The 26,755-nt window shown below is 36.2% G+C and overlaps 1 protein-coding gene across 1 annotated transcript in view; it reads right to left on the bottom strand.

The window, feature by feature from the left end:
• The window catches only part of LOC105993503 (protein LEG1 homolog), a 37,430-nt gene that overhangs the window by 10,174 nt on the left and 501 nt on the right, over positions 1-26,755 (bottom strand). The window contains exons 2-5 of the mRNA XM_013026777.1: positions 26,596-26,682; positions 23,339-23,523; positions 22,008-22,108; positions 18,702-18,940 (exon numbers count right to left, since the gene is read on the bottom strand). Of these exons, the coding sequence (XP_012882231.1) occupies positions 18,702-18,940; positions 22,008-22,108; positions 23,339-23,523; positions 26,596-26,682 (612 nt within the window). The remainder of the gene's footprint in view (positions 1-18,701; positions 18,941-22,007; positions 22,109-23,338; positions 23,524-26,595; positions 26,683-26,755) is intronic.

The following is a 26,755-nucleotide window of genomic DNA, read 5'->3' as shown; positions in this document are numbered from 1 at the left end:
GATATATACGGATCTAACTTTAGTTTTCTACAGGTGTTTAACCAATTTTGCCAGCAACATTTGCTGTCTTTCTTCCATTGTATTTTTTAGCTCCCTAATGGAAGATTAGGTGGCTCTAGGTCTGTGGATTCATTTCTGGGTCTTCAGTACTATTCCATTGGTCCTGAGGTCTTTTTTTTTACCATTACTTAGGTGTTTTGATTATTGTTGCTTTGTAGTATGCTTTGCTTTTTTGTATTGGTCTTTTTCTTTGATTGTTCTTTCTGCTGTGGGTTTTCTTTTTCTGTTGTTTTCTTTTGTTTTTTTTTTCTTTTTCTTTGGTTGTTTTGGGTCTTTTATTGTTCGTTCTGAGTTTTTGGGTTGCTTCTTCCCTTTCATTGAAAAATTAAATTGGGATATTTATGGGTGCTTTGGGTTTGTCTCTCGTCTTTGGCTGTATTGCCGTTTTCATTTTTTCCTCCCACTTGTTGAGCTTGGGTGGTTTTTCCCTTCGCTATTTTTGCTTTTGTTTCCTTTTTGAGGTGTTTGAGGTTTTTGTGATGTCTTTCGTTCTTTTTTTTCGTTTGTTCTTAGGTGTTTTTTTTTTTGGAGGTGTGTTCTGCTTTGTTTTGTTTTCTTGTTTTCGTGCCTGTTCTTCTCATTCTTGGTTTAGATTGGGTGATTTCTTTTTTCTGCTTTATTTTTTATTTTGTTACTTTGTCATTGTTTTATCCCCTCTTCCGTATGTTTTTATTGGTTTTCTTGGCTTTCTTTAAGTTTAGGTTTGCTTCTCGTTGATATTTTGAGAGTTTTCTTTATCTTTTGGTTTTTGGGCTGTGTTTATGCTTCTTGTCTTATTGCTGTTTTTGGGGGTTGTTGCACTAAGTTGAAGTTTCGAGGTGCGTTTTGATATCTTTTTTTATTTTCTTTCTTTTGCGTAACTGGTTTTAGCTTTTTGCTTTTATGTGTATATCTTTCTCTGTGGGTTTGTCCTCACTTGTTTCTGTTGTATTGTTTGATGTTGTCTTGGTTCCTGTTTTTTCGCTCTTTTTGTTCATGCGGGGGTTTTGGCTTTTGAGCCTTGTTTTTTCTTTTTTTTTTGTGGTGGTTATTTGGTTGTTATCGTTTCTTTTGTTTTCTTTCCTGAATTGGCTTTGGTTCTTTGTTTTTATCTCTTGGTCTTTTGATTAGTTGGATTTATCGTTTTTGGTTTTTGTTTATGTTTTTTATTTATTTTTGTTTTTTGTTTTGCTTGTTCTGGATCTTTTTGATGGTTTTTTTGTCATTATTCTTTCATGGGCTTTGTTTCTCGTTCTGTTTTTTTGTTGGGTTTCTGTCTTGTTTTTGTCTTGAGTCTTTCTCTTCCTTCTTTGATTTGTTTGGTTTTTTAACTTTCACTTTTTTTTTCATTGTTTTGTTGGTTGTGTATTGGTTTGTATTCTGTTTTGTGGTCATGGTTATTTTCTTTCTGGGTTCGTCTTGTTCTTTGTTTTTCTTGTTTTTTTCTTCTTTCTCTTTTTATTTCGATGTTTGATGTGAGTCTGTTATGTGGTTTTTCATTGATTTTTTTTGTCCATGTGTATATTTTGTTGTTTTTCTTCCTTTTTTTTTAGGTTGTGTACTTTTTTGGCGTATTGTTTTTCGCTTTATTCCTTGGTAATGTTGTGAATCTTGGTTGTTTGTGTGATGGTGTTTCCGTTTGGTCTCTGGTTTTGTTTATTTGGGTGTGTTGTGTTGTTTTTCTGGTGGGATTTGGTCAGGGTGTGTGGTTTTGTTGGTTTTTGTGAAGGACGGAGTTTTTGTTTTGGTTATTGATTTTTTTGGGGTAGTTCATTTTGTTCTGATTTGATTTTAATTTCAATGGTTTTTTTTTTCATTCTTGGGGCCTGAACTCTGGGGCTGGGGAGTGTGTCTGCGCTCTTCAGGTCGAGGTTGGAGGTCTAGTCCTTGTGGCAGTGGTTGTGTTTTGGGCTTTTCTGGTTATGTGGTGCTGATGGTTTTGAGCCAGGGCCCCATGTGTTTTGGGCAACCAGTCTACCTCTATGCCGCCTTCCTAGCGCTCGATGTTTTTTGATGGTTCTAATGTTAGTGACCTGTCTGACCAGGACGGGGTCTTTAGTTTTATTCCTATCTTTGCTCTTATGTTCTTTTTTTTATTTCTGATTTGTGTTTGTTTCTGACCTGTCTTTAGATTTTTTGACATCATTTTTTTTGGTTTTTCTTTGTGTAGCTCTTTTTTTTTTTGGTTTTGTTGTTTGTTTTTTGGGTGTTGGCTGTGTCTCTTGGCTCTTCGGCTTCTGTGGTTCTTTGCGCTCCTATAGTCATTGTTCTTCTTCGTTTGCCTTCTTGTTTTGTGATGTTTTTGTGGAGTTTTGTGTTTTGTTGGCATTCTTTTTTTGGGTGTTTTTGTGTGATGGTTGTTATTTTTTAGCTTCCTGTTTAGCTCGGAATGTATGCATTCGTTTTCATAAGTGGTGTGTTTCTTAAAGATTTTCATTTTAAGTATCTTCACATTCTTTCTTTTTTGCTTTGTTATCTTTTTTTTTGGTACTTTTTTTTTATTTGCTTGTTTATGACTGTCTTGAAATCTTGATCTTTTTCCTTGTTTTGTTTTAATTTTTGGTTTGTTTGTACCTTTTCTGTTTGATTCAGTTTCTATGGTACTAGTAGATGTCCTCTTTATTTTTTTTTTTTATTGTTTTTGGTTTGCTTTTGTATTTGTTACTCCTTTGTATTTTTAATTGTATTTTTTTTTTTAATTCTTTGTTTATTGTGGTTTTTTTTCTCCTTTTTTTCTTTTGTAGCTTATGTTTGGTTTTTTAGGTGTGCTATTTTGTAAGGTTGCTTTATGTTCTCTTCTTTTGTCTTATTTAGTCTGTTTCCTTATTGTTGGCACGTGTTTCCTGTATGGTTCTTACTCTATAAATTTACAGGCTGCTATGGTTTTTTGCTTTTTGTTGTGTTGTAATTTTTTGATCTTTGTACTTTGGATAATTTTTCTTTTGGGATTTTTTTTCTGATTTTCTGTGCCCTTCTCTCCTTTATTGTTATTTCTTCCGTTATTTTGTTGTTGACTATAATTTATCCACCTGCTTGTCGGTTTTCTCTTTGTTTCTGTTTTTATGGTTAGATCCTGGTGCTTCAGTTAGGTTGTTCCTTATTCTTTGTTGTTCGTGTTTTGGTGGGGGGTTTGTGGGTTTGTCTGATTATTTTTGGTTGTTCGCTTATGAGCTGTTTGTAGGTTTTTTTTTGCCCTCGGTGAATTATTCTTCCGTTTGCTTTTTGATTCTTTTTTTTTGGGCATTCGTTTGTCAGTGTTTGCGTTCGTTGTGTTGGGCTTAGGTTTTTGTTGGATGATCACATCTTTTGATTTTTGGATGTTTGTTACTTGGGTTGTTGGTGGATAACGGGCTCTTGGGATAGAACTTGTTAGTAAGTTCCCTTATGTGTCTGTCTATATAGGTATCTATATACGGGTCTACGGCTGTATTCTCATCTTTGATGACTTATAATATTTTTTGTCTGTTTATCTATCATCTATTTTTAGGATTTTTTTTCTATTAGTCTTCTTTTTTTTTTTATGTGGTTACTTTACCTAAGTTTTGTTTTTTTCCTGGCCTTTACTTCTAGTTGACTTGCTATTTTTCTTTTTTCTTGGTTTTTTTGTAAGCTTAGATGGGATTAGTGTGCTTTTTGTTATTTTTACTTAGATGTTTCTTCTTTCTGCTCTTTCTCATTTTTTTATTTTATTCCAATCTTGCTATTTTTCGGTTTGGCTTGTCTTCATTTTGTATTCCAGTCTGTGGTTATTTCTTTTGTTTTACTTCCTTGAATGTATTGGGTGTTTTTGCTTTTTGTGTGACGGCTCTTTTAGGATCGTTGGGTCTTTTATTTTTTTTGTTTAGACTGAGTTTGTATTGTTATTAATTGTATTTGCGTGCTGCCGGCTTTTGTTGATTTTTGTTGTACATTTGTCTCTGTTGTTCCTGTTTTTGATGTAGTCCTTTATTAGTAGATATTTCAGTTTTGATTTGTCGTTCTGTCGGTCTTCTTCTTTGTAGGAGTTTTTGGGGATTGTGGTATGTGTTCTTTCTCTGTCATTTTCAGCAATTAATCTTTGCTATTATGTTGATTCTTAGTTACGTAGGCGTTAGCTTCTTTTGGTTAGTTCCTTTGCTTTTGCCCCCCTTTTGTTCTTGTTTTCTGTTTTTGCTCTTCTGTTATTGTATGTTTTTTTATTTTGTTTTTTTTGGACAGTGCTAGTCTTGTGGCTTTCTTTGCCTCGCACGGATACTTACATTCATCCATTTGGTCATACTCTTTCGTTCATTTACTATTTTTTTCACTTAGTGTCTTGTGGGTTTTTTGTTTTGTTTTGTTTTTTTTGTAATTCTATGTGTTTGTTTTAGGATTGTGTACATGATTATGTTTTTTGATTTCTGTATCCCGTGCTGTTTTGTGACTTTTTTTTTGGTTTTGGTATTTATTTGGGTTATTTTATTCATGTCGGAGTTTAGGTCCTTTGTGTTTCATTTCTCATTTTTGCTTATTCTTGGAATCTCTGGTTTCTTTTTTTGGCTAGGAGTTTCCTTCCGCTGTTGGTTTTAGAGATCTGAATGTTTAGAGTGTCTTTCCCTATTGGCGGGGCGTTTAGAGTTGCTTTAGGATGTAGTTGGGTTTTTTCCTTTGTGGTTGTCTCCTTTGTTGTTTTTTTTTTTTTAAGCCGTTGTCCGGTGGTTTTTTTGTTTAATATTGTCTCTTTCTTTGTTTTTTTTTTTTTTTTGTGTTTTCTTGATGTTTGTTGTTGTTTGTCTATTTATACTTCCTCTTCTTAAATATCCATGTCCAGGAAAGAAAAAAAGCCAGTGCCATCCTAGAATTGAGAGGGCAGCAGAGCTTTTATTGATGAATTAAGGAGGAAGTCACAGTATTTTTTAATTTCATATCTTCACACCACCTTGCTTCCTTTTGCTTGATTAGGCTGGATATGTCAAAGGTGGTGGCACACTAGTTCATCTTTAAAGTGATGGAGTTTTGACATCTTTTCATTATCAGTGCATTGGATCAGAACCTGAGCACAGCTCAAACATATTATATTATTTTGTTGAAAACTATTTACTAACAAAAACCTTCCAGAACTATTCTAGCCTACATATGACTAAAAAAGATGTCAACAATGGCAATGGAATTTTTATATTTTAACTTATATAATGAAGATGTAAAATACTGGATTGGTCACAAGGCTCAAGATGTACTACAAAATATGTGGGGCTTTTAAGACAAGTTTCTGCTTTAAGACTGAAGCTTAGGGGCTTGTTTTAGATAGTACTCTGCTGAAATGTTGATTTTGATTTTGAAGGTTCCCCTTATCATATGGAGGACTATCAGGAACAATAAGTCCTTATCAAGTCAATAAATTAGCTTTATTAACCTGGATGTTAGGAAGTTTCTTGTTCCACATCTGTGAATCTCTTCAGTCTCCTTCATTAGCTTACTACTGGTGACCATCTTGTCTTTGGTATTCTATTCATTTCCTATATTCACAGACTTTCTTCATAAAAATCCAGTTTGGGAAATTTTATCTGAAATAAGTAAAATATGCTTGGGTCATGATTTGAGAATATTCTGAGATCTTGGGTACTTAAGAACAAATGACACAGGATTTTATTGATATATGAATGTAAAGCCAATCACTCTTGAAATAATCCTCTAGGGGCTGGGAAGGTGGCTCTGAGGTAGAGTGCTTGCCTTGCATGCATGAGGCTCTGAGTTTGATTCCCCAGCACCAAATAAGGAAAAAGAAAAAAAAAGCGCTCAAGAGTAGAGGGCTAGCCTTGAGCCGAAGAGGGGAGGGACAGCACCAAGGCCCAGAGTTCAGGCCCCAACACCGGACCAGAATGGCATATTTGTGGGTATTACACCATATGTCCTGGCATGCCTCTCCAGCCAACAGAAGGCCATTGTACTGTACCTTGGCTTATTATTTTCTTACAGTAAATTCCATCATCTGTTGTAATGTTCAGGTTTTTGAGCCTGCTATGCCTGAAAGATTGTGTTGTACAATGGATATCCTCAGCCAAGAGGAAGAATGATATTAACGATGGATGACCCAGAAAACAATTGTGAAGTCAGGCCCACAGAGGAAAAGGGTGCATGTTTTCTCTCTAGATGTAATTTTTAAATATACATGGTCATGAGCAGGTGTACACATAAATGAATTAACCGAAATGGTATATATGCATGGGAGAATTCAAATAGTATAATTACTTGGAAAAATGAAAACATACTCCTACTAAATGATGTCTGGAAGCTGGTTCTTAAGATTGATGTGGGGGGCATCAAGGGAAGGGAATATATAAATGAAAAAGAAGGAAGAGGGAGAATATATAGCCATTCAACTAGAAATATTGAGAAGAGGTGTTGGGAAGGATGGGAGAGGGCAATGAAAGAGGTGATATGATCAAGATAAATGATTTTTTGAATGATATTCCCTCTGTACAACTGCTTAAAGATAAAAATATAATAACTGTTATATTTTTGTGTTAATAAACCCATCGACATCCTAAAGCATCTTTAGACTTGCCACTGACTGGTGGCTCATACCTCTAACCATAGCTACTGGGGAAGCTAAGATTGCAAATATCAAAGTTGTAGGCCAGCCCAAAGAAAAATGTTTATGAGATCCCTCCTCCCAAATTTCAACAACAACAACCAAAGCTAAGCATGGTATCATAGTCCTATTATCCCAGCTACAATGGTAAACAAAAATGGGAGGATTTTAATCTGGGGCATTCTGGGTATAAAATGAGACCCTATCTCAAAAGTAACTAGAACAAACAACAAACAGGAAGCTATAGTTGTGACTCAAGTCAAATACCTGCTTAGGAAGCACAAAGCTTTAAGCTCAGATCCCAAGCTCCAGAGAGATAGATAGATAGATAGATAGATAGATAGATAGATAGATAGATAGATAGATAGATAGATAGACAGATAGATAGACAGATAGATAGATAGATAGATAGAGAAAAACAAACATACATACATACTTGCTTGTGGTTCAGTGACTTCTCTATAGTCTCTATTTTGCCTGGATTTTTGCTGACTAGTATGATAGCTGTGTGTAGATAACTGATACAGATCTGGTTATGTACAGAAGATCAGTTTAGCAGTTCAGTGGTTTGAGTTTTATGTCAATGAAAATAGTGTCCAATTTGTTCCCATTAATCCAAGATTTCAGAATATTCTCAAATAACTGTTGCTTTATATTATAATTACTTGGGCTAACTTCTACCCCATTCATCTTGTTACGCACAAAGCTAGTGACTATAAGAACACAGGTATTCTAAAGTTGACTTAGAAAACAAGTTATGAAACATCACCTTTATATTCAGAACCTAACTTATTTTGTTGAGAAAATATTGTTGCCATTTATTGCAATGAAATGTTTCTTATCCAAAGGATTTTGGGGTGGCCAGGTGTCCTCTTACCTCTTCAACTCATTGTCTGGTCACTCATTAAGTCACAAGGTGGCAAGCAGACTTTCCTTTCTGAGTCAGTGAGTTGCCAGGACCTGGTGTGCATTTACAAGTTCAAGGTTTTCAGTATAGGGCTGGTCTATCATGAAGTGTTCTCAGAACCACATCTCCTCACATAGCAACAGTCCCTGCAGACCCAGAGGGAATGAGAGGCCCACCTCATACTCCCTCCACTAATCCTCTGCACTCCCATGGCATGTGGACAAGGCGCCTAAGGGCTATCCTCCAGAACTTCCAGTTGTTCTAGTTTGCAACAGAGGGCAATCTTCTGATGATCTCCAAAATTGCAACAAACCTCAGTGTACTCACACATTTTCTGTCATCATGATTTGGAAACCAAGTTTGTCACACCTGTGAAGCTTGTGGGCCTAAGAGAAAAAATATTGCATGAGATGATTGCATATTCACATAAAGTTTTATGTAATAATTACATAACCACAGAATAATTTCATCATCATCATCATAATCATATCATAATTTCAAAACATCATTGGCCAGTGATGGTTAAGAAAACTCTGTCTACTGCTTCCAAGTTTCAAGATAGCCTAGATGTTCTTTCTCAGGGTGCTTCTGGTATATAACACTAGATTTTGTCTGTTGTGAAATAAGGATGAAGATGTATCACACTACTTAGGAAGATCACATACAATCATGTGTGTGATGAACTTTGTCCCATTTCCTGGAGCTAAGTATTATAAAGGTGCTAACTTGCTGCTCTTTTGATGTTATAGGGACTTCTATTCTAGAAGTGGAAAACTCAGATTTCTGCACTATAATGAGACAATTTTATGCTTTGATAGCTACAGAGTATGTTGGTTGTCTAGTTTTAGACTGTCACTTAAAGATGCCACTCTAATCCCTCTGCTCTATGCTTGTAATGCAAAAACAGGACACTGGCCAGGAAGAAATGGAGACCTTGTTCTCATGCTGATTCCATGTGGTCAAAAAGAACTGACACGGGTGGGGGAGGGGGAGTCCCAGTGAAAAGGTGGAGAAAGGAGAATCCTGACATCATTGCAAAGTTTGACAGATTTCAGTTTTATGTTTAATACACTGTTGAAACCATTCCAACAAGTCTTCATGATGTGTTTAATGCTAAAGTCTTCCCATGGACAATTTCTCACAACATAGTTTCTCCTGATGTTATTAGAAAATACTTAGTCTGTAGCAAAGCTCTTGATTTCTAAATAAAGAACTCTGTATGATAGGATCTTATTAATTCTAGTAGCTTTGTGTTGACTCCCTGGGATTCTGTGCAGAAACAATCATTTCATAAATGAGCACAGTTTCATTTCCTCTTCCCCAACATATACTCTCTTTTGTTGTAGTTGGTCATGAGACTTGTACTCAGGACCTGGGCGCTGTCCCTGAGCAATTTCACTCAAGGCTAGAGGTTTACCACCCAGCCTTCTGAGTGGCTAGGTATTACAGACATGAGCCGCCAGCACCTGTGCCAACATGTACGCTTTAATTTTCTTCACCCATCTTAAGACCTTAGGTTTCCTCATCAATACAATGTTAGAGGCGTAGGATAAAGAATGTCTTTAGTGGGGCGCTGGTGCAAATGCCTGTAATCCTAGCTACTCAGGAGGCTGAGATCTGAGGATCAGGGTTCAAAGCTAGTCTGGGCAGAAAAGTCCATGAGACTCTTATCTCCAATAAACCCCTAGAACATCAGAAGTGGCGCTGTGGTTCAAGTGGTAAAGTGCTCGCCTTGAGCTGAAGAGCTAAGGGATAGTGCCCAACCCCAGAGTTCAAGCCCCACCACACACACACAAAAAAGAATATCTTTGTATGATTCATGAATTTAGAAATATGTCCTGTTTCTCATCATTATGTCTCATGTTGGATTTGGGCTTTGCTATAGGATTTTGTAAATGCTGGAATTCAGAACCTTCCCTCTGCCTCTTGCTATAGTAGGGGGTTACACTTTCTTTTTTTATTTCATCATGGGGTTTGAACTCTGGGCCTGGGCTCTGTCCCTCAGCTCTTCAAACACTTTGGAAAGCAGTATGGAGGTTCCTCAAAAGACTAAGGCAATCCCACTTCTGGCATTTACATAAATGAAAATAAACAAAGCCATACTAAAGCTACCAGCACAACTATGTTCATCCCAGCATTATTCACCATAGCTAAGATATGGAATCAACAAGATGCCCCTCAGTAGATAGATGGATCAAGAAAATGTTATATATATATATATATATATATATATATATATATATATGTGTGTGTGTGTGTGTGTGTGTGAATTGTATACTTTCATCAGAAAGAATGACAATACCATTTGTTAGGAAATGGAAAGGTGTGGAAAAAATCATATTAAGTGAAGTAATTCAGGCCTAAAGAAATTTAGATCCCATAGTTTCTATTATTTGTGTATACGTATAGGATTATTTTATCAGATGAGCCAAAAAGCTCAAAAGCTATGTACATATGACCATATAAGATGATGTTATGTCGCGACCGCCTCGACCCGCAAGGATGACGCTACAACAGGTTCTTCTTTCAGGCGATTTATTCAGGATCTTGTTTACAGCTTCTTTTCTCCTACTTCTCTTCTTCCTGCTTCTTCCTGCTTCTCCTTGTTTCTCCTTCCCATCCACCCCCGCGCTCTGGTTATAAGCCTCCTGGATGGCCAATCCTGAAGCGCCATGTGGCATATACTGATAGGGCTGCAAACACGGAAGCAAACTAGGAGCCATGTCATAGCCATATAAGGAGTTGTTTTTTACAGAGAGCACTCCTCACGGGGAAGACTGAAGGCGGGAGCCGGCGCCATCTTAGGTCGGAGCCGCGCGCCTCCCGGCCCCGCCATTTTAGGTACAATGTTGCTTTTGCAGCCGTCTTTGGTCGTGGCTCCTGCAGCTCTCCACAATGTTAAGCAAAATGAGCTGCAAGATATGGACACAGCAGGTCTGTCTTTGTTGTTGTTGTTTTAAATGTACTACATGATTTTTTTTCCTTTGTATATTCTTCCTTCTATGGTATATCCCTTATAGCCACCGTACTTGATTTTGGTACCCTGCATCTTGTGTATACATTTGTCTATTTGGGGAGGGAAAGGGGAATAACGAAATGCTGAAACAAGGACACAGGATGACCCATTGCAGCAATGATACTACAAGACACTATATTGCAATTGAACTTTACCACTTGGAGGGGGCGGGCAACGAGGATTAGAAATTTCATTTATGATAACTTTTGAGCATAAAGGTGGGAAAAAGTCAGACTGACCTTTGTTTTACAGTTTTCTCAGTTGCCAAATTGCCACATTCTGGCACACTGGCTAGTGACACTACTATTCAGGAAACAATACTGCTCTATTGTGCCCTGGCTTATCATTATTTATAAGGAATGTGTCCACAGTGTGTTGTAATGATTAAGCTTTTACTTTCCAATACACCAAATATCATAACATGATTTCCCTTTTACCTGAAGAATGAGGTGACCAATGAAATATCTGCAAGACAGGAAGTCTTAAATGCATGATAAGTTTATTGGATCATTCCCTGGTCACAATTGACTGTGTCTTTCTTTATGCTCAGTCCTCCTCTGCTTATCAGTAGTTGTTTTTAACTCTATTGTCTTTCTTGCTTGAAATACTTTTAGCACTTCTAAACTAAAATGCCTCTATCTTTGAAACTCTAATTTTTAAGATCCACTTTTTCATGTTTTTTGCTTTTGGAATGAAAGTATCTTTTTCTTAATACACTTGCCTGCTACTTAGTTTTAGTGGAACTTAGTTTAAAAGTATCATTTTAAGAAAGGTTCATTGTTATCATGGTTCACTGGCTTTTCTATAATCTGCAATATTTTTATGTTATTGCTCAAAATCAGGACCCTACTTTATGGGTCAATAATAATATTGATAGTTCAATGAGATAAATATCTGGGAGAGATCTGGTTGTACACAGGATTATTTCTTTCTTTCTTTCTTTCTTTCTTTCTTGAGTCCGGTTGTGGTGCCTGACCTCTGGGACTGGGCGCTGTCCCTCAGCTCTTCAACTCAAGGCTAGTGCTCTACCACTTGAGCCACAGCACCACTTCTGGCTTGTTTTTTCTTTTTGTTTATGTGGTGCTGAGGAATCGAACCCAGGGCCTCATGCATGCAAGGCAAGCGCTCTACCACTGAGCCACCTTCCCAGCCCCTAGAGGATTATTTCAAGAGTGATTGGCTTTACATTCATATATCCATAAAATACTGTGTCATTTGTTCTTGAGTATCCAAGATCTCAGAATATTCTCAAATCATCACTTAAGCATATTTTACTTATTTCAGATAAATTTCCCAAACTGGATTTTTATGAAGAAAGTCTGTGAATATAGGAAATGAATGGAATACCAAAGACAAGATGGTCACCAGTAGTAAGCTGATGAAGGAACTTGAAGAGATTCACAGATGTGGAACAAGAAACTTCCTAACATCCAGGTTAATAAAGCTAATTTATTGACTTGATAAGGGCTTATTGTTCCTGATCGTCCTTCATATGATAAGGGAGCCTTCAGAATCAAAATCAACATTACAGCAGAGTACTATCTCAAACAAAGATCCATCACCCTAACATTGAATAAATAGGGCAGATCTGCCTGCCTGCCAGTCATTCGTGTTGAGAACTGGACGCCAGCCACCAAGACTGAGCAAGTAATTCAGTCCTCTGTATCACTAGTGAACAAACAGAGGAAATGAGAATCACTTTTCAAATGCTGCCCACTTGTGACCAAGCCAAACAATCTCAAAGCCCCAAGTGAAAAACAAGCGAAGAGGTTTCTTGTCTCTTCAGGTTTTGAGAGTAGAGTGCATATTAGATACATACTGCTCTAGAAAACATTAAGCAAAAAAACATCTTAGAACATATCATGACTTTTTTATTCTAAGATAATTACATTAATGATTTTTAAACAACTTTCTGCATTATGCTGTGGCTCAAGAGGTAGAGTACTAGCCTTGAGCAAAAGGATCTCAGGACAGAGCCCAGTCCCTGAGTTCAAGCACCATTACCAAAAAAAAAAAAAAAGAAAAGAAAGAAAAAAGAGCATTGGGAAGGTGGCTGGGCTGGGAAAGTGGTAGAGTGCTTGCCTGGCATGCATGGGGCCATGGGTTCAATTCCTCCACATCACATAAGCAGAAAAAGCCAGAAGTGGCACTGTGGCTCAAGTGGTAGGGAGATAGCCTTGAGCTGAAAAGCTAAGGGACAGCGCCCAGGCCCAGAGTACAGGCCCCATGACCGACAAAAAAGATAAAAGAAAAAAACAGAACAGGAAAAAAATGAAACTGATTCATTATATCAGACTTATACAAGAAGTTTATGTCCTAAACAAAATAAAACATGTAAGTATTCCCTCTCTAGCTTCTGCATGGCCCTGAGATGAATAGGAATAACATATTTTGCATTTATGGTATATTAATTTATCTCTTCTTATTTTTTATATTGTTTTTCTTTGCTTTTTTGCTTTGTTTTGTTGCTGTTTTATTTTGTTTCTCCTTATTTTGTAATTTTCTTGCCTTGCTTAGTAGTACTTTATTGAACTTTTCAATAATTGGTATTTAGATTTATTTATTTCATATACATACTTTACCTGTTTCAACTACTGTTGCTGCTTTTGATTGATATTTGTTTGTTGACTCATTTGGACAGTACTGGAGTTTGACTTAAGAGCCTCACTTGTTTGATGTACTTGCTGCTCTAGTGCTCCACCTCTGAAGTCACACGTGTAGTTTGTTATTGCTAGTTATATAGGATATAGACTCTCACAAACTGTTCAACCTGGGCCTACTCAGAACCAACATCCCCCATTTTCTCAGTTTTTTGAGTAGAAGAATTGCAGGTATAAACTACCACTATCTGGCTTGTTATTGGCTTTTAAATTTTATGGTCTGTTTGTTTTTCATTTTTCCATATAGGAAATTCATCATAACAGATTTAAGATCAAGTGAGTTCTCAGGCCATAATGGACTTGGAATAGAATGGAATATGCTAGAAATATAGCAGAAAAAATCTAGAATATTCTCAAATATTTGGAGATCAAATTGTAAAAAAAAAAAAGAAGCATCAAAAGAAATGAAAACCTTTTCAATAAAATCAAAATGATAATATTGCTAATATGCATTGGTAAATTACAGAAAAAGTGATCCTTCTAAGGATAGATAGGTGTTATGTTACAGAAGAAGTGGTTAAAAATCAAAAATTAATAATGTATCCTTTCAGATTAGTAGGCTAAAGAAAGATAAATTTCTTTGAGGAATCCTATCATCTGGGTTTGGAATATAAAAGCTTCTTTCTCAAAATATTGTTACAATTTCAGCATTGAGCCAGCAGATGGAGATAAGTCACTTAAAAAACAAAACACATTGGCTGTCTGAGCCTTTGTGCTAAAGGCTAGAATTCAAACACTTGAGCCCTAAACCTACTTCTAGCTTTTCCAGAGTAATTTATTGGTGATAAGAATCTCACAGACAAAGGGTGAAATTGGCAGTGATACTCACTAGACACTATGTTGAAAATGAACTATCCAACTTGTGGGGGAGGGATGCTGGGAGGGAAAAATACTGGGAGAAAATACAGGAAGAGGTGATACTGTTCGAAAAGAAATGTATTCATTACCTGACTTGTGTAACTGCAACTCCTCTGTACTTCACCTTTACAATAAATTTTAAAAACACATATACAAGATAGTACTTAATTCATTAACAATCTGAGTTGACAGGTACTATCTTAATTTATTGCCTCTCTCAACAGCCAATGGTTTAAGATATCAAGTTATAAAAAAAAAAGGGAAAAGCAATACAGAAATGAGTGAGTGTCTCCAACTTTAGGACAGGAAACTTTAACCTAAGATATTCAGTGCACTTTCTAGAGAACTGAGGTTTAGCCAGATATTAATTAGCTGTAAGCCTGGTGCCAGTAGTTGCTCATGCCTATAATCCTAGCTTAACAGGAGGCTGCCTTTGAGGATCAAGGTTCAAAGCCAGCCTGGGCAGGAATGTCCATGAGATTTTTGTCTTAAATTAAGAATCAAAAAAGCTGAAAATTGAACAGTGGCTCAAGTGGTAGAATGCTAGCCTTCAGCACAAAAGCTCAGTGATAGCACCCAGGCTCTGAGTTCAAGCCCCAAGACCAGAAAAAAAAACCCAAAACAACAACAACAAAAATCCCACAAGTCACATATTTGGTTAGGAATATACCCTAGGCCTAGAACTTGCATACTACAGTTCTTTTATCAGCTACTCTTGCTTGTATTCTAAATACTTTGGTATATGATAAAAATGCAGTTTTTTGACAAGTACTGATGACCCATGCCTATAATCCTAGCAACTCAGGCAGATAAACTCTTGAGACTCATAGCACCAATTAACCAGAAAAGGCTGGAACTAGAAGTATGGCACAAGTAGTAAAATGCCAACCATGACCAAAAAGGCTGAGCTGAAACACAATTTCAAGCCCCAATGCCCAAAAAGAAAAGAAAAAGCACAACTAATACATAAAAAAAGTTTAAAAATATATGAAGAAATAAAGAATTTCAAATTATTGTTTGTTAATGTTTTCAAATATATGAAGAAATAAAGAATTTCAAATTATTGTTTGTAAATGTTTTCAAATATATGAAGAAATAAAGAATTTCAAATTATTGTTTGTAAATGTTTTCAAATATATGAAGAAATAAAGAATTTCAAATTAGTGTTGGTAAATGTTTTCAAATATATGAAGAAATAAAGAATCTCAAATTATTGTTAGTAAATACTGTTCTATACATGTACAGCTATATAGCATTCTATAATCATGTGTCATTCATCTGCTCTTGGGCTCTTCCAGTGCATTAAGAGCTTTCAAGTCCAGTTTGAGTTATATTATTCCATGTGGCTTTTTCTTTTTTTTATTGTAAAGATACTATACAGAGGGTTACAGTTACATGAGTGAGGTAATGAGTACACTTCCTCTTGAACATTGTTACCCCTCCATTGTTTTCCCCCTACCATCCCTTCCCTCCCTACCTTCCCCGAGGTTCTTTTTTTTTTTTGATTGTGATTTAGTGATTACAAAATTTCCCGAATTTCACAGTATTGTGGAATAATGATGTCATTTAAAGTCTCAAGTTCATTCTAACTTTCCTGGAGCAAATTGTCTATCACAGCCATGTGGCTTTTTCTATCTACAATGCATCTGTAGTAAGTTTCTCTACCAGAAGGTCTTATGTTCACTTTTGTGGCAGTTTTATTAGATACATATATTAGTTATACTTTAGAATACACTGAAAGCTCTTGAAAAACATGGGTAGTGGAGATGAGGAAAGCAAATAAAGAGTTAAATCTGATTAAAACACTATCCATGAGGCAAGCACCAGTGGCTCAAGTCTGTAATGCTAGCTACTCAGCAGGTGAGATCAAGCTTCCAATCTCTCCAGGGTAGTAAAGTCCATGAGATTCTTATCTCCAGTTGAAAAAAGACACAGGCCAAAAGTGGAGCTGTGGCTGAAGTGGTAGAGCACTAGCATGAGCTAAAGAAGCTTAGGGACAGCACCCAGCCCCTGAATTCAACCCCCAGAACAGGCAAAGACACACACACACACACACACCCCACTGTACATACATGTGTAAAACACCAAGATAAAACCTTTTTGAATAAGCATCATTCACTAAAAATAATGAATGTGAAAACAGGTCCTGTCTAGGATTAGGTTACTCTAAAAAAAAAAAAGAGATCAGCACAGTGCATGTATTAGTTCTGAGATCCCAATACCAAACTGTAAATATAAAAGACTGTGCCAATTAGGGGACCATGATTGGTCCCTGATGCTCTAGAAGAGGAGGGAATGAAGAAGAGCTCAAGTAACTGCATTTTCAGAATAACCCCACCAACCTGTAGCTGTGCTGCCCTCAGAATAACCTCAAAAAAAACACAGGTTGCCACCAACCCTGCGCACCCTTAAGGAACTGAACAGTTGCCTAAGGGGAAATGCAGTCAGGGCAGACCCCTGAACTGGTGAACTTGCTTACTTGTGTGGAACCCCCCTGAACTTGTGAACTTGCTTAATACTATAAAAGCTGTGCTAATTTTGATCTCCGGGCCTCTTAGCGTCAGCGAGTGCGCCGAGGACCAAGCTGGAGCTTGCAATCAACGACTCTTTGCTGTTTGCATTGATCATGGTCTCTGGTGGTCTGTGAGGGGATGTCTGAAAACTGGGCACTTCAGTTACTAATGGAAGGACAAACAATGAGGATGTCAAAATTGGTCAACATACTTTACATATATGCTTGAGATTGGGACAATGAAGCCTTTCGTAATTTGTCTGGCAATGGTGAGGAGTTGGGATGAGGAAGGGTGATGGAGAGGTGAATTTGTTCAAGGCACATTGTAGGAATATATGAACATGTCAACATGAGGTTTCCCTGTACAATTAATTCATGCTAATGAAAATGTAAAAGGAAAAAATCCACACTTCAATTTCAGTATTTTAATTAGTGATTTTCTGGTACATTGAAAAATTTCTTCAAATCTTAAAAATGAAATATTGATTTAAAAAAGAATGACTGCTTAAGCAACATAATCATACTAATCATTTAAATAGGGATAGACAAATACTTTTTTAAAAAATGCAAATCTGGGGAAAACAGCAGAAACCATAAGAGTACATGATTGTGCTCATTACTTTGTGAAATCTCTATTTACCGCAGTCAACATTGCTCATGTTTAACCCATTCATTTTTTTTTGAGGGGGGGAGAGTCTTCTCATGGGGCCTGAACTCTGGGCCTGTGCTCTGTCCCTCAGCTCTTCAGTTCAAGGCTAGCGCTCTACCACTTGAGCCACAGTGCCACTTCCAGTTTTTTTCTTTTTGCTTATGTGGTGCTGAGGAATCGAACCCAGGGCCTCATGCATGCAAGACAAGCCCTCTACTACTGAGCCCTCTTCCCAGCCCCCCATTCATTTTTTAAAGTTTTTAAGTAGCTATTTCAAAAAATGTTTCCATTAGCAGCAGCACTAGTTTCCTTGCAGTTTTGGTCTTCATTAAAGTTTCCCAACCAGTCAACGATTCTGAATCAAGGAGACATGTAAAATTGGTACATATGAACTCCCCAATAAAAACTGATCAATCCTGTCTCATTTATTCTCTGATGACTAGTTGCAAAATCATCAATTATACAAAGAAAATAAGCATGTTATTTTGTTGTTTCATTGTTCACAATATCCTTTGGCTCTATCTGACCTATCAATTTCATGGCATCTTTGTCATGAATTTAAGTAGTAAATTCATAGAAATATACCAGAAAAGCATACTAATTCCATACTTATAATGATAAAATACTACACATCTACTTTTTAGAAAATGAGAGTCAACTCATTTTCTGGTGTAATGCTCCAAATTGAATTACCACTGACAGACCAGGAGACAGCGGGAGTAGGTGGTCATTGTGTGTAGTAGGAAAGCTCCTTGCTGACTCACAGTGCTGAACTACAGCCATGAAGCTACCAAGCAACTCCAATTGCAAAAATGCCCAAATGTATTCCAATGTTTTTGATACATAATGCTAAGATTTTCCAAAATACATGTGTATAATATATTTAATGTATTTTATTTATATCTATAACATGAGGTTTCTTTCCTTTCAATGTAATCATAGTATGAATAAGTGCTTAGTTTGGCTCAGTTTCAGTTTACTTATTGAATAGAGGAACAACAGAGAAATCTTTATGCATATAATTAATACATACTTCTTTTCAGTTTTCTGGGTAGCTGAGCATTGGAAGATGAAAAAAAGGATTTAATCCTCAATGAATATTCTTGGCTCAAAGGAACAGAGAATAGTCAAGTCGATAGAACTGTACTTTAATTATGTCAGATTTTAAAACATTCCTTTCTTTCTAAAAAGCTTAAGAGCAAAGTAGAATGTTTTCTTAGGTTCTCATGAGCAAAAGTAAGAAATATATATATATATATATATATATATATATATATATATATATATGGAAAAAAAACTGTGTTCCAAGATTTGAGATGAAAAGACAGACCATGAATGGGAATGTATAAATGCCCTACAATATACAAAGACTAATTACTGCTAAAGAACTTGAAATGATACTCATAGGTGATGAAAAAAATATATATTTGGAATCTGTTTTGATGTCTATACCTCTGATTTAATTACATTACTTCAAATCTTGAACTTTAAAGTATTTTTAAATTCTTACCTGTTGAATCATCCAGTTTCCTAAGACCATTCAATGAGAGCAGGAATACATTTTGGAGAGGAGTAAAGCCCTTGATTAATGGGGCTCTGTAAGTCTTAAGAAGAACTCGTGGTGGCAGGCCTTTCTCGAAGTTATGTGTTCTGATCAATGTAGGGGGATACAAGGATGCAACTAAATAATTCACGAAAACACACCAACTTTTCCCAAAATCTGCTTCTGGTTTGGAATAGTAAAGAAATCTGCAAGATAAATGGAAAACATACTCACTTCATTTCGAACTCATTTCATTCAAGATGTCTTCTGTTAAGAAAACAAAATGTAAATAAAATAAAATAAAAACAAATACTGATATTCAACAGCAATAAAAAGGAAAACAATCCATACTTCATTGAGAAATAGGTCTTAAAGTAGAATGACATTAGTCTATGATACCTTCAAAAGTTTTGGAGATGGCTAATAGGTTTTTAAACCTGAAAAGGATCATGCCACATTGTTACCATTTTATATATCTCTCTAAGACACATTATACTAGAAAAACTTTTGATGGTTGATTTGTAAGAATGGTAAGAGTGTAAATAGCTCTTGTTGGTAATATAGAAATAAATGCCATTGGTGTGTGTCCCCAGAATACTAAGCACCCCAACGGAAGATATCAACTTTCCTTTTTCCTTTGATTTCTGGGATTTGAACATAAGGCCTGAGAGCTATGCCCAAGTTTTTGTTCTCAAAGCTAGCAGTCTACCATTTGATCCACAGATCCACTTCTGTCTCTTTAGTCATAAAATTAGACCTAAGAATCTCAAATGCTTTCCTGCAGGCTTCAAACCAAGATTTTCAGATCTCATCCTTCTGAGTAGCTAAGATAACAGATGTGAGCCACTGGCACCTAGCTTTCCTTGGCTTTGGGGGGAAGGAATTAGAAGCTTTTAATGTGGAGGAAATCTCTCTCAAAATTCCTCATATTTATATGTCTAATAATTATAGTTGGAGGTAGTAACAGGTGCAGACTCTGTCTTAAACAGCTATTTCAGCATGCTAAATGATTTAAAGATATGCAAAATTCTTGTTCCCCATAAGACATGTACACACCTTCCTTGGCTCACTAAGAGCATCCTCCTCCAAGCCTTACCAATCCCAGGACCTTAGTCATCTCATCAGAAAGCAGCAACTCCTTCTCTGTTTCCCATGGCACCAACTGCATACTTGAAAGTTTCTTATATCATTAGATTATATTCTCATTCACAGAAGCTAGGTCTTTGTGACTACCATCAAACAGAAAATGCTTGTATTATGCTTGTCAGTGCCAAGAAAACTATGGAATGACAAGGAACACTAGCTAACATGGTCTACCAGCTTCCTTCCTTGCCTGGAGTTGGTAGAACAGCAGATTTAGATCCTTGGTGACCAGGGTTTACTTGGGAATCACTACTCTTTCTTACACCACATTTGTCTTTCAACTGAATATAAGAACACCTGACTGTTACTCAGGTTCTTGTGCAAAGAACACTGAGCACCAGTAACAGTGAATGTGCTACATTCCAAAGGATTAGGACAGGAGGAAATGGAATGACAGCACCACTTCATAGACATTGGAGAAAGGACCCAATGTGAACTTCTATGGTAAGTGACCTTTCCAAATACTTTAGCTGAAAGAGTTCTTCATGCCATGAGTGACATGAACAATTTCTGTGTGACCATGAAAATATATTTTAAAAAACAACTTCAAATCATTCATATAAATTTTATGAATAGGTAGACTGGAGCCAGTCAGTTCTAGAATTCAATTCTCTAAGATTGGAGCACATGAAAGCCACACAGTAGTGTCTGACTGAAATAACACTTCTTTACATAGCCTGTTCTGAAGAAAGTAACTGATGTTTGGCAATGTGTAGTATGTTACAATGGTGGACACAACTCTTCACCATTTTCTATAATCCAGTCTACTGTTATTTTCCTACAAACTTGGAAAAAGAAGACACCATGTTAAAGAAGGAATCAAGAGTTCTCCACTCTTTCCTTTCCTCCCTTAAGAGTAGTAGAAGCCACCTTTCACTTTGGAAGCAGGTGACTAAAACTGTCTTTTCTGGAGACCAACAAGAATAAATAAATTTATTAAACAAGAAAAAATAAATTTATTTGGAACCATGTTGTTTATAGTTAAAATGTTTGCTTAGATAAACAACATATCATGTATTCCCTAGGGGCATCTTTATAGTTGAAAAATTCTATTCTGGCTCTTACAGTTGTAGCGTTCATCCATAAAATATGAACAATTTCCAAAGGAACCAGATTCCTGAGGAAAGCTTGAAATGTGGATAGGACCCCAAGACTTCCAGGAAAGAAGTCAAAAATTAGAGATTAACGTTCTAAATTCTGAAAACAACCTGCTAGATTCCTAGTGTCACAGACACTAGAAGAAAGATTAGTTAAGAACTGTGCCTCAAACAATTTTACCTTTCATTCATCTCTTCAGAACCTACTAGAGGACGGGTCCTACCAAATAATGCACAGGAAAGACTCTAGAGAAATGCAAATGGATGATAAAACACCAATAAAAGGAGGCAGAAAATATCCCCAGGGCAGCAGTATAATCAGATCACTGGACCATACCTGGCCTTTGGGCAGATCATAGAAAGTGCATTGCTTAGAAACAGAAGAGGAGATACATACAGTATGTAGCACATCACACGGTGTAATAGTGTTATGTGTACAGAACACTGAGACAGCACATAGGACAATGATGATCTGTCAAGTGGACAAAACAGTAAGGAAAAATGATCCATTCAGTCTGAGGCAAAATGTGACTAATGATTACAGCCATAGCAATCTCAACCCTGAACATCAACCTAAGGAAGATGACTAACTTTGAATGTGAACTCCCCTATTAGATTTTTGCCCTTTGTCATCACATACTTTCTAAGCTAGAACATCCAAAACTATTTGTAAATCATGCTATAAACACTGATGATGGAATTGGTTGTGTTTTCCTTGATCAGTCATGGGGCTTGAACTCAAAGCCTGGGCACTGTCCCTGAGCTTTTTGTGCTCAAAGCTCACACTCTACCACTTCCAGGTTTTTGGGTGTTTAATTAGAGATAAGACTCTTATGGATGTTCCTTCCGTGGCTGGCTGCAAACCTAAATCCTCAGATTTCAGCCACCTGAGTAATTAACATTACAGGGATAAGCCACTGGCACCCAGCCTGGGATTTCTTTGTAATATTCAGACTGAAAATCACTACCTCTCTAAAGGAAAAATAAAAATAATAAGTTTTTTAGTCATGTAACATTTAAAATTTATCCTTACTTATCTTCAAAATTGCCAAGAGATCCTTCCAAGGAGGAGGTATGTGCAGTCCATAGGCATCTCAAGATATCCTCAAAGTTAGTGGAAGGTGACTTTAGATACTAAAGTATGGAAGAGAAAGCATGATTTGAAAAAAGTTCAAGACAATTGAAGTATTTCTCAATTGAGAAATGTGCTACATAAAATTAGTTTGAGTTTCTAAAAATTAATATGTCGAAGACCATAGTGCCAAACATTTTGTAGAAAGAATATAATATATGTTCATGTATATATATATTTGTATATATCCATTAATTTTAGTAAAGCACATTTATCCAGAAAACAAGAACTTCATTTTCAAAAGGCCCATAGTTTTATATTATCTAGAAGTATTTGTGTCCTATTCTCCCACAAACATTATTAAAATTACCATAAAAGTAAGAAGGAAAATTTTTCTTTCAATATTTAATTACCTTTACAACAATTAATTGAAAATTAAACGGATAAATACATCTTTTCATCACTGATTTTAGTCCTTTCCTGTATTTAATCTAGGTATGCTTTGTCATTTATTTTTTTGGTGGTACTAGGTTTGAACTTGATGTCCTGCTAACTAATCAGAAACTCTAATACTTGAGACATGCATTCACTCATTTTCAGTTTTAGTTGTTTTTCAGGGAGAGTCTCATGTTTTGCTTCTGCTAACCTCAGACTACAATCCTTACCTATAGCTTCTCCCTATAGCTGGACTCATAGTTTCATGTCACCATGCCTGGCTCACTGATTGAGGTGGGATGGTACTAATGTTTTGGGGCCTTGACACCCAATCCTGCTTATCTCTGTTTCCCAAGTAGTTAGGATTGCAGACATGATTCATTATGCCTAGCTTTTCACTGAATATTTATGTCAGAAAACCATCCATTTGTTTAGTTCTTCCCATATAAGATTATTTATTAATTTTCATTGAAATAAATTGGTTCCTCTAAAACCAAGTCTGTCATTGCATTTCTCCGAAGATCTCATAGCTTACCTACACTTACTATTAACCATACTAGCTTGTCTATCCTATAGTTTAAAACAAATCTAATAATCCTCAATTTGGGAGCTATACATCATTTGAATTTGGAAGAATGTATAAATTTCATATTAATGCTGTGATGGAGTTGTAATTATCAATGACATGCATTGTACTACTGTGCTACTTAGTCTCAATATATGTAGTACAACAAATCACATTTTCATAATAAGGAAAATGTTTTTGTACATTACCCTTAAAACAGACTTAAACAAAAATTGCAACTTAACCATCTCTTGACATGATAAGAGTCTATGGCAATACTTAAAGAAGCAACCTGATAAAAAGCATTCCACTGCTTCATCATCTCGGGGTGGGATGAACGACAGCCAGAAACGTTGTAACAAAACCTCTGCTGATCCTTGGGTGGTGGCAGTAGTGTGACTTGATCGGGTGATATCCCCATGATGCCAGAATCAACCGCAGAAAGGAAAGGTATTGCACACAGAAAATAATTTATATCTTTAAGAACAAACAAACATCAAGAGAATTTGGGTTTGCATGTGTTCAGTTTCCAGGGATTGAGATCAGGGCCTCACACTGTTAACTCTTTCTTTTTTTTTCATTCCTGGCTGATGTTTTACCATTTGATCTATACCTGCAGTCCAAAGTTTTTGCTTGTTGTTTAGGGATGGAGTCTCAGAGGTCATCTACTTAGTCTCTCTTTAAACTCTTGAAACTTAGATCCTCTGGACTCAGCTTCGTAACATGTTAGATTTAAAGGCATAAGCCACTGGTACCTACTTCATAAATATGTTTGTAATGAGGCCATACGGCCTTAACAGTTGGTGGAATGTGAACTGGTTCAACTTCTGTGGAAAGCACTATGCCTGTTCCTCAAAAGACTAAACATAGAGCTCCCCTATGTTCCAGTAGTGCCACTCCTGGGCATTCACCCAAACGGTCACAAACAAGGCCACATAGAAGCTGCGAGCACAACTAGGTTTATTGTAGCATTATTTATCATAGCTAAGATATTGAACCAACTCAGATCTCTCTTAGTAGATTAAAGGATCAAGAAAATGTGGTATAAATATGCAATGGAATTTTATTTTTCCATCAGAAAGAATGACATCACCCTGAACATAAGGAAATGGAAAGACTTGGAAAAAATTATATTTAATGAAGTAAGACAGACCAAAAGAAGCATAGGCTCCATGGTTTCCCTCATTTGTAATAATTAGAATAGGTCTAGGATAGCTCTAGCAGAGGATCACAATAGCTCAATAGCTATGTACATACTATAATGTTAATGAAAATAAACTCCACAATATGGGAACACAAGGTTTAAGAGTTTTTTGTTTTGGTTTGTTTTTAATGTATTGTACGAAGTTACTTCTGTGCTCCTTTTTTTTCCTTTTTTATCCCCTATTGTCAGGTTTTTATTTTGGTATCCTGTATATTGTATATATGTTTATCTGATTTGAGGAAGGGAAGGGGAATAATAAAATGGTGAGACAAAGGACAAAGGGTAAACCGATGCAACAGTGATACTCAAAGACAGTAAGTTGGACATGAACTTTACAACTTGCAGGGCAGGGAAGTCTGGGGGCAGAAAAGTGGGAGAAAACAAGGGAGGGGTAACAATGTTCAACAAGAAATGTACTCATTAACTTATTTATGTAACTGTAAACCTTCTGTACATCACCCCTACAATAAAATACAATAAAACGAACAGAGATTCAGAAGCAAAAGATAAAACTTGGGGACCAAACTCAAAAATATTATAGAAAAAACCCTAAAGACCATGCATATAAATTCAATGTACTTCTGTTAGTAACACGATAATCATGAATATATACCAGTTCAAGAAATGTATCAATCAAAATACAGTAGACTTAAAGAAGAACTCAAATAGTGTAATTCCTTAGGAAGGCAAAATCAAAGTTTAGTAAAATTAAACACTAGGAAATGGGTACCTGAATGGGGTAGGGTGGGGTTGGGTCAAGGGAAAGAGGAGAAGAAGGGGAGACTTCAGTCAAGAATTCAATGCATATTCTACAAAATTAAGAAGAGTTAGGGAAGAAGGGAGTAAGGGAGAGATGATCAAGATGCATTTTACTCATAAATTGTTTTGTTAAATGGCAATTCCTTTGTACAGCTACTTAATAGATAAGATTAAAAACAAAAGAACAGCTAGGTACTGGTGGCTCATACCTGTAATCCTAGCTACTCCAGAGGCTGAGATCTGAGGATCATGCTTGGAAGCCAACCAGGGCAACAAAAATCCTGAGACTCTTATCTGAAATTCACCACCAGGAACTGCAAATGGAGCTATGGCTCAAAGTGTTAGCGCACTAGTCTTGAACAAGAGAAGGTCAAGTATAGTGCTAAAGCCTTGAGTCCAAGCCCCATGACTGATTAAAAAATGAACAAATAATTTGCTCTATAGCCTTTTAAAAAAAGGAATGTGAAAATGAAAAATAATTTAATAGACTTAGTAACACTCATTTTTCAAATATTAAATAAAACAGGAAGAAAACTAAAAATTGAGGTGGATACAATATCTCCCACCAAGATTATATTGTGAATTATAATTTTTCTAAATTACTCTAATTTATTTGTAGATATTCCAAATTGACATTTTTTCTCTTAGAGAAGTATCTTTAATTTGAAGACATATTAAGTGTCTGGTTTTAGCCCTTGTTTTAACCCAAGTCTCCAAATCAAACTATTCCTGAGTTCTAGCAGTAGATAATAAAATCAACAAATAATGAGACTAACAATCACATAAGCTAAAAGTTATTCCCTCAAAGGCTATATTACAGCAGATTTAAGCATTCTAATTGATACTGATGCCCACTAGAAATCAGTGGTGTACTATAACAATGTATTTTTTTTCATATGTCTCAGCATAGCAGGATGATATACTGAACTACTAAGCTAATGGAGAAGGGAAATGAAATTTAAATTTTAGATCTGTGACAAGCCTATGCTTGAATTTTGAGAAGAAGGTGTTAAGTACTAAGAGAAATACTTTTGAAGATACATATCACATGTGATTTCCTGAGAAAGTGAAAATTAACTTTATCTTGTGTTTTATAATTGGGAAATAATCTCTAAGAAGCAGATATATATATACATCAGTTTTGCCAAACACACAAAATTAAAGAATTAGAAATTCCTTCCAATGTATTTTAGCACTTTTTTATGTGACTGAAGCCTTAAATTACATGATGATAAAATAAAGTGTGAATTCTATTCATCTGATTCATTTACCCATTTGACCAAGAAAAACTAAAGCACTGATTTCATGACTTTCACTTCGTAGCTTCCTCAGTTCAAAAGATTTCATACTACACTTGGGGGACCTGCCTGCTAAGTGTCACTGTTGATCTCCCAGAGGTCATGACCTTCTTCGATTTTGTGGTTCAGTTCTTCTGTAAAACGCTGGATGTGTCCTAGAAATGACTGTAGTTGATATCTTTTATAATGTGACAGAGTCTACCACATACATTATGAATTTGATTCATTTTTATAGGAGAATTGTGAGTTGGGGAAAAGGTAATCAAGATTCTTGCAAAGTAAACCTACCAGTCCACCAACTGTCTGCAGAGATACACAGATGATCTTCCGATTCAAAACCACAGTTAGTCTTTCTGGTAGGATCAGCTGATCTGCCTGGAGAACAGAGAATGCAGAGATTAGTAGTAGTTGAGTATCTCTAATGCCAATAATTCAGATCTAATGTTGT

This window comes from Dipodomys ordii, unplaced genomic scaffold (genome assembly GCF_000151885.1).
Source record: "Dipodomys ordii isolate 6190 unplaced genomic scaffold, Dord_2.0 Scaffold97, whole genome shotgun sequence".
Taxonomy (NCBI): domain Eukaryota; kingdom Metazoa; phylum Chordata; class Mammalia; order Rodentia; family Heteromyidae; genus Dipodomys; species Dipodomys ordii.
The sequence above is the reverse complement of the archived record's forward strand: the minus strand, read 5'-3'. Positions and strand labels throughout refer to the sequence as shown.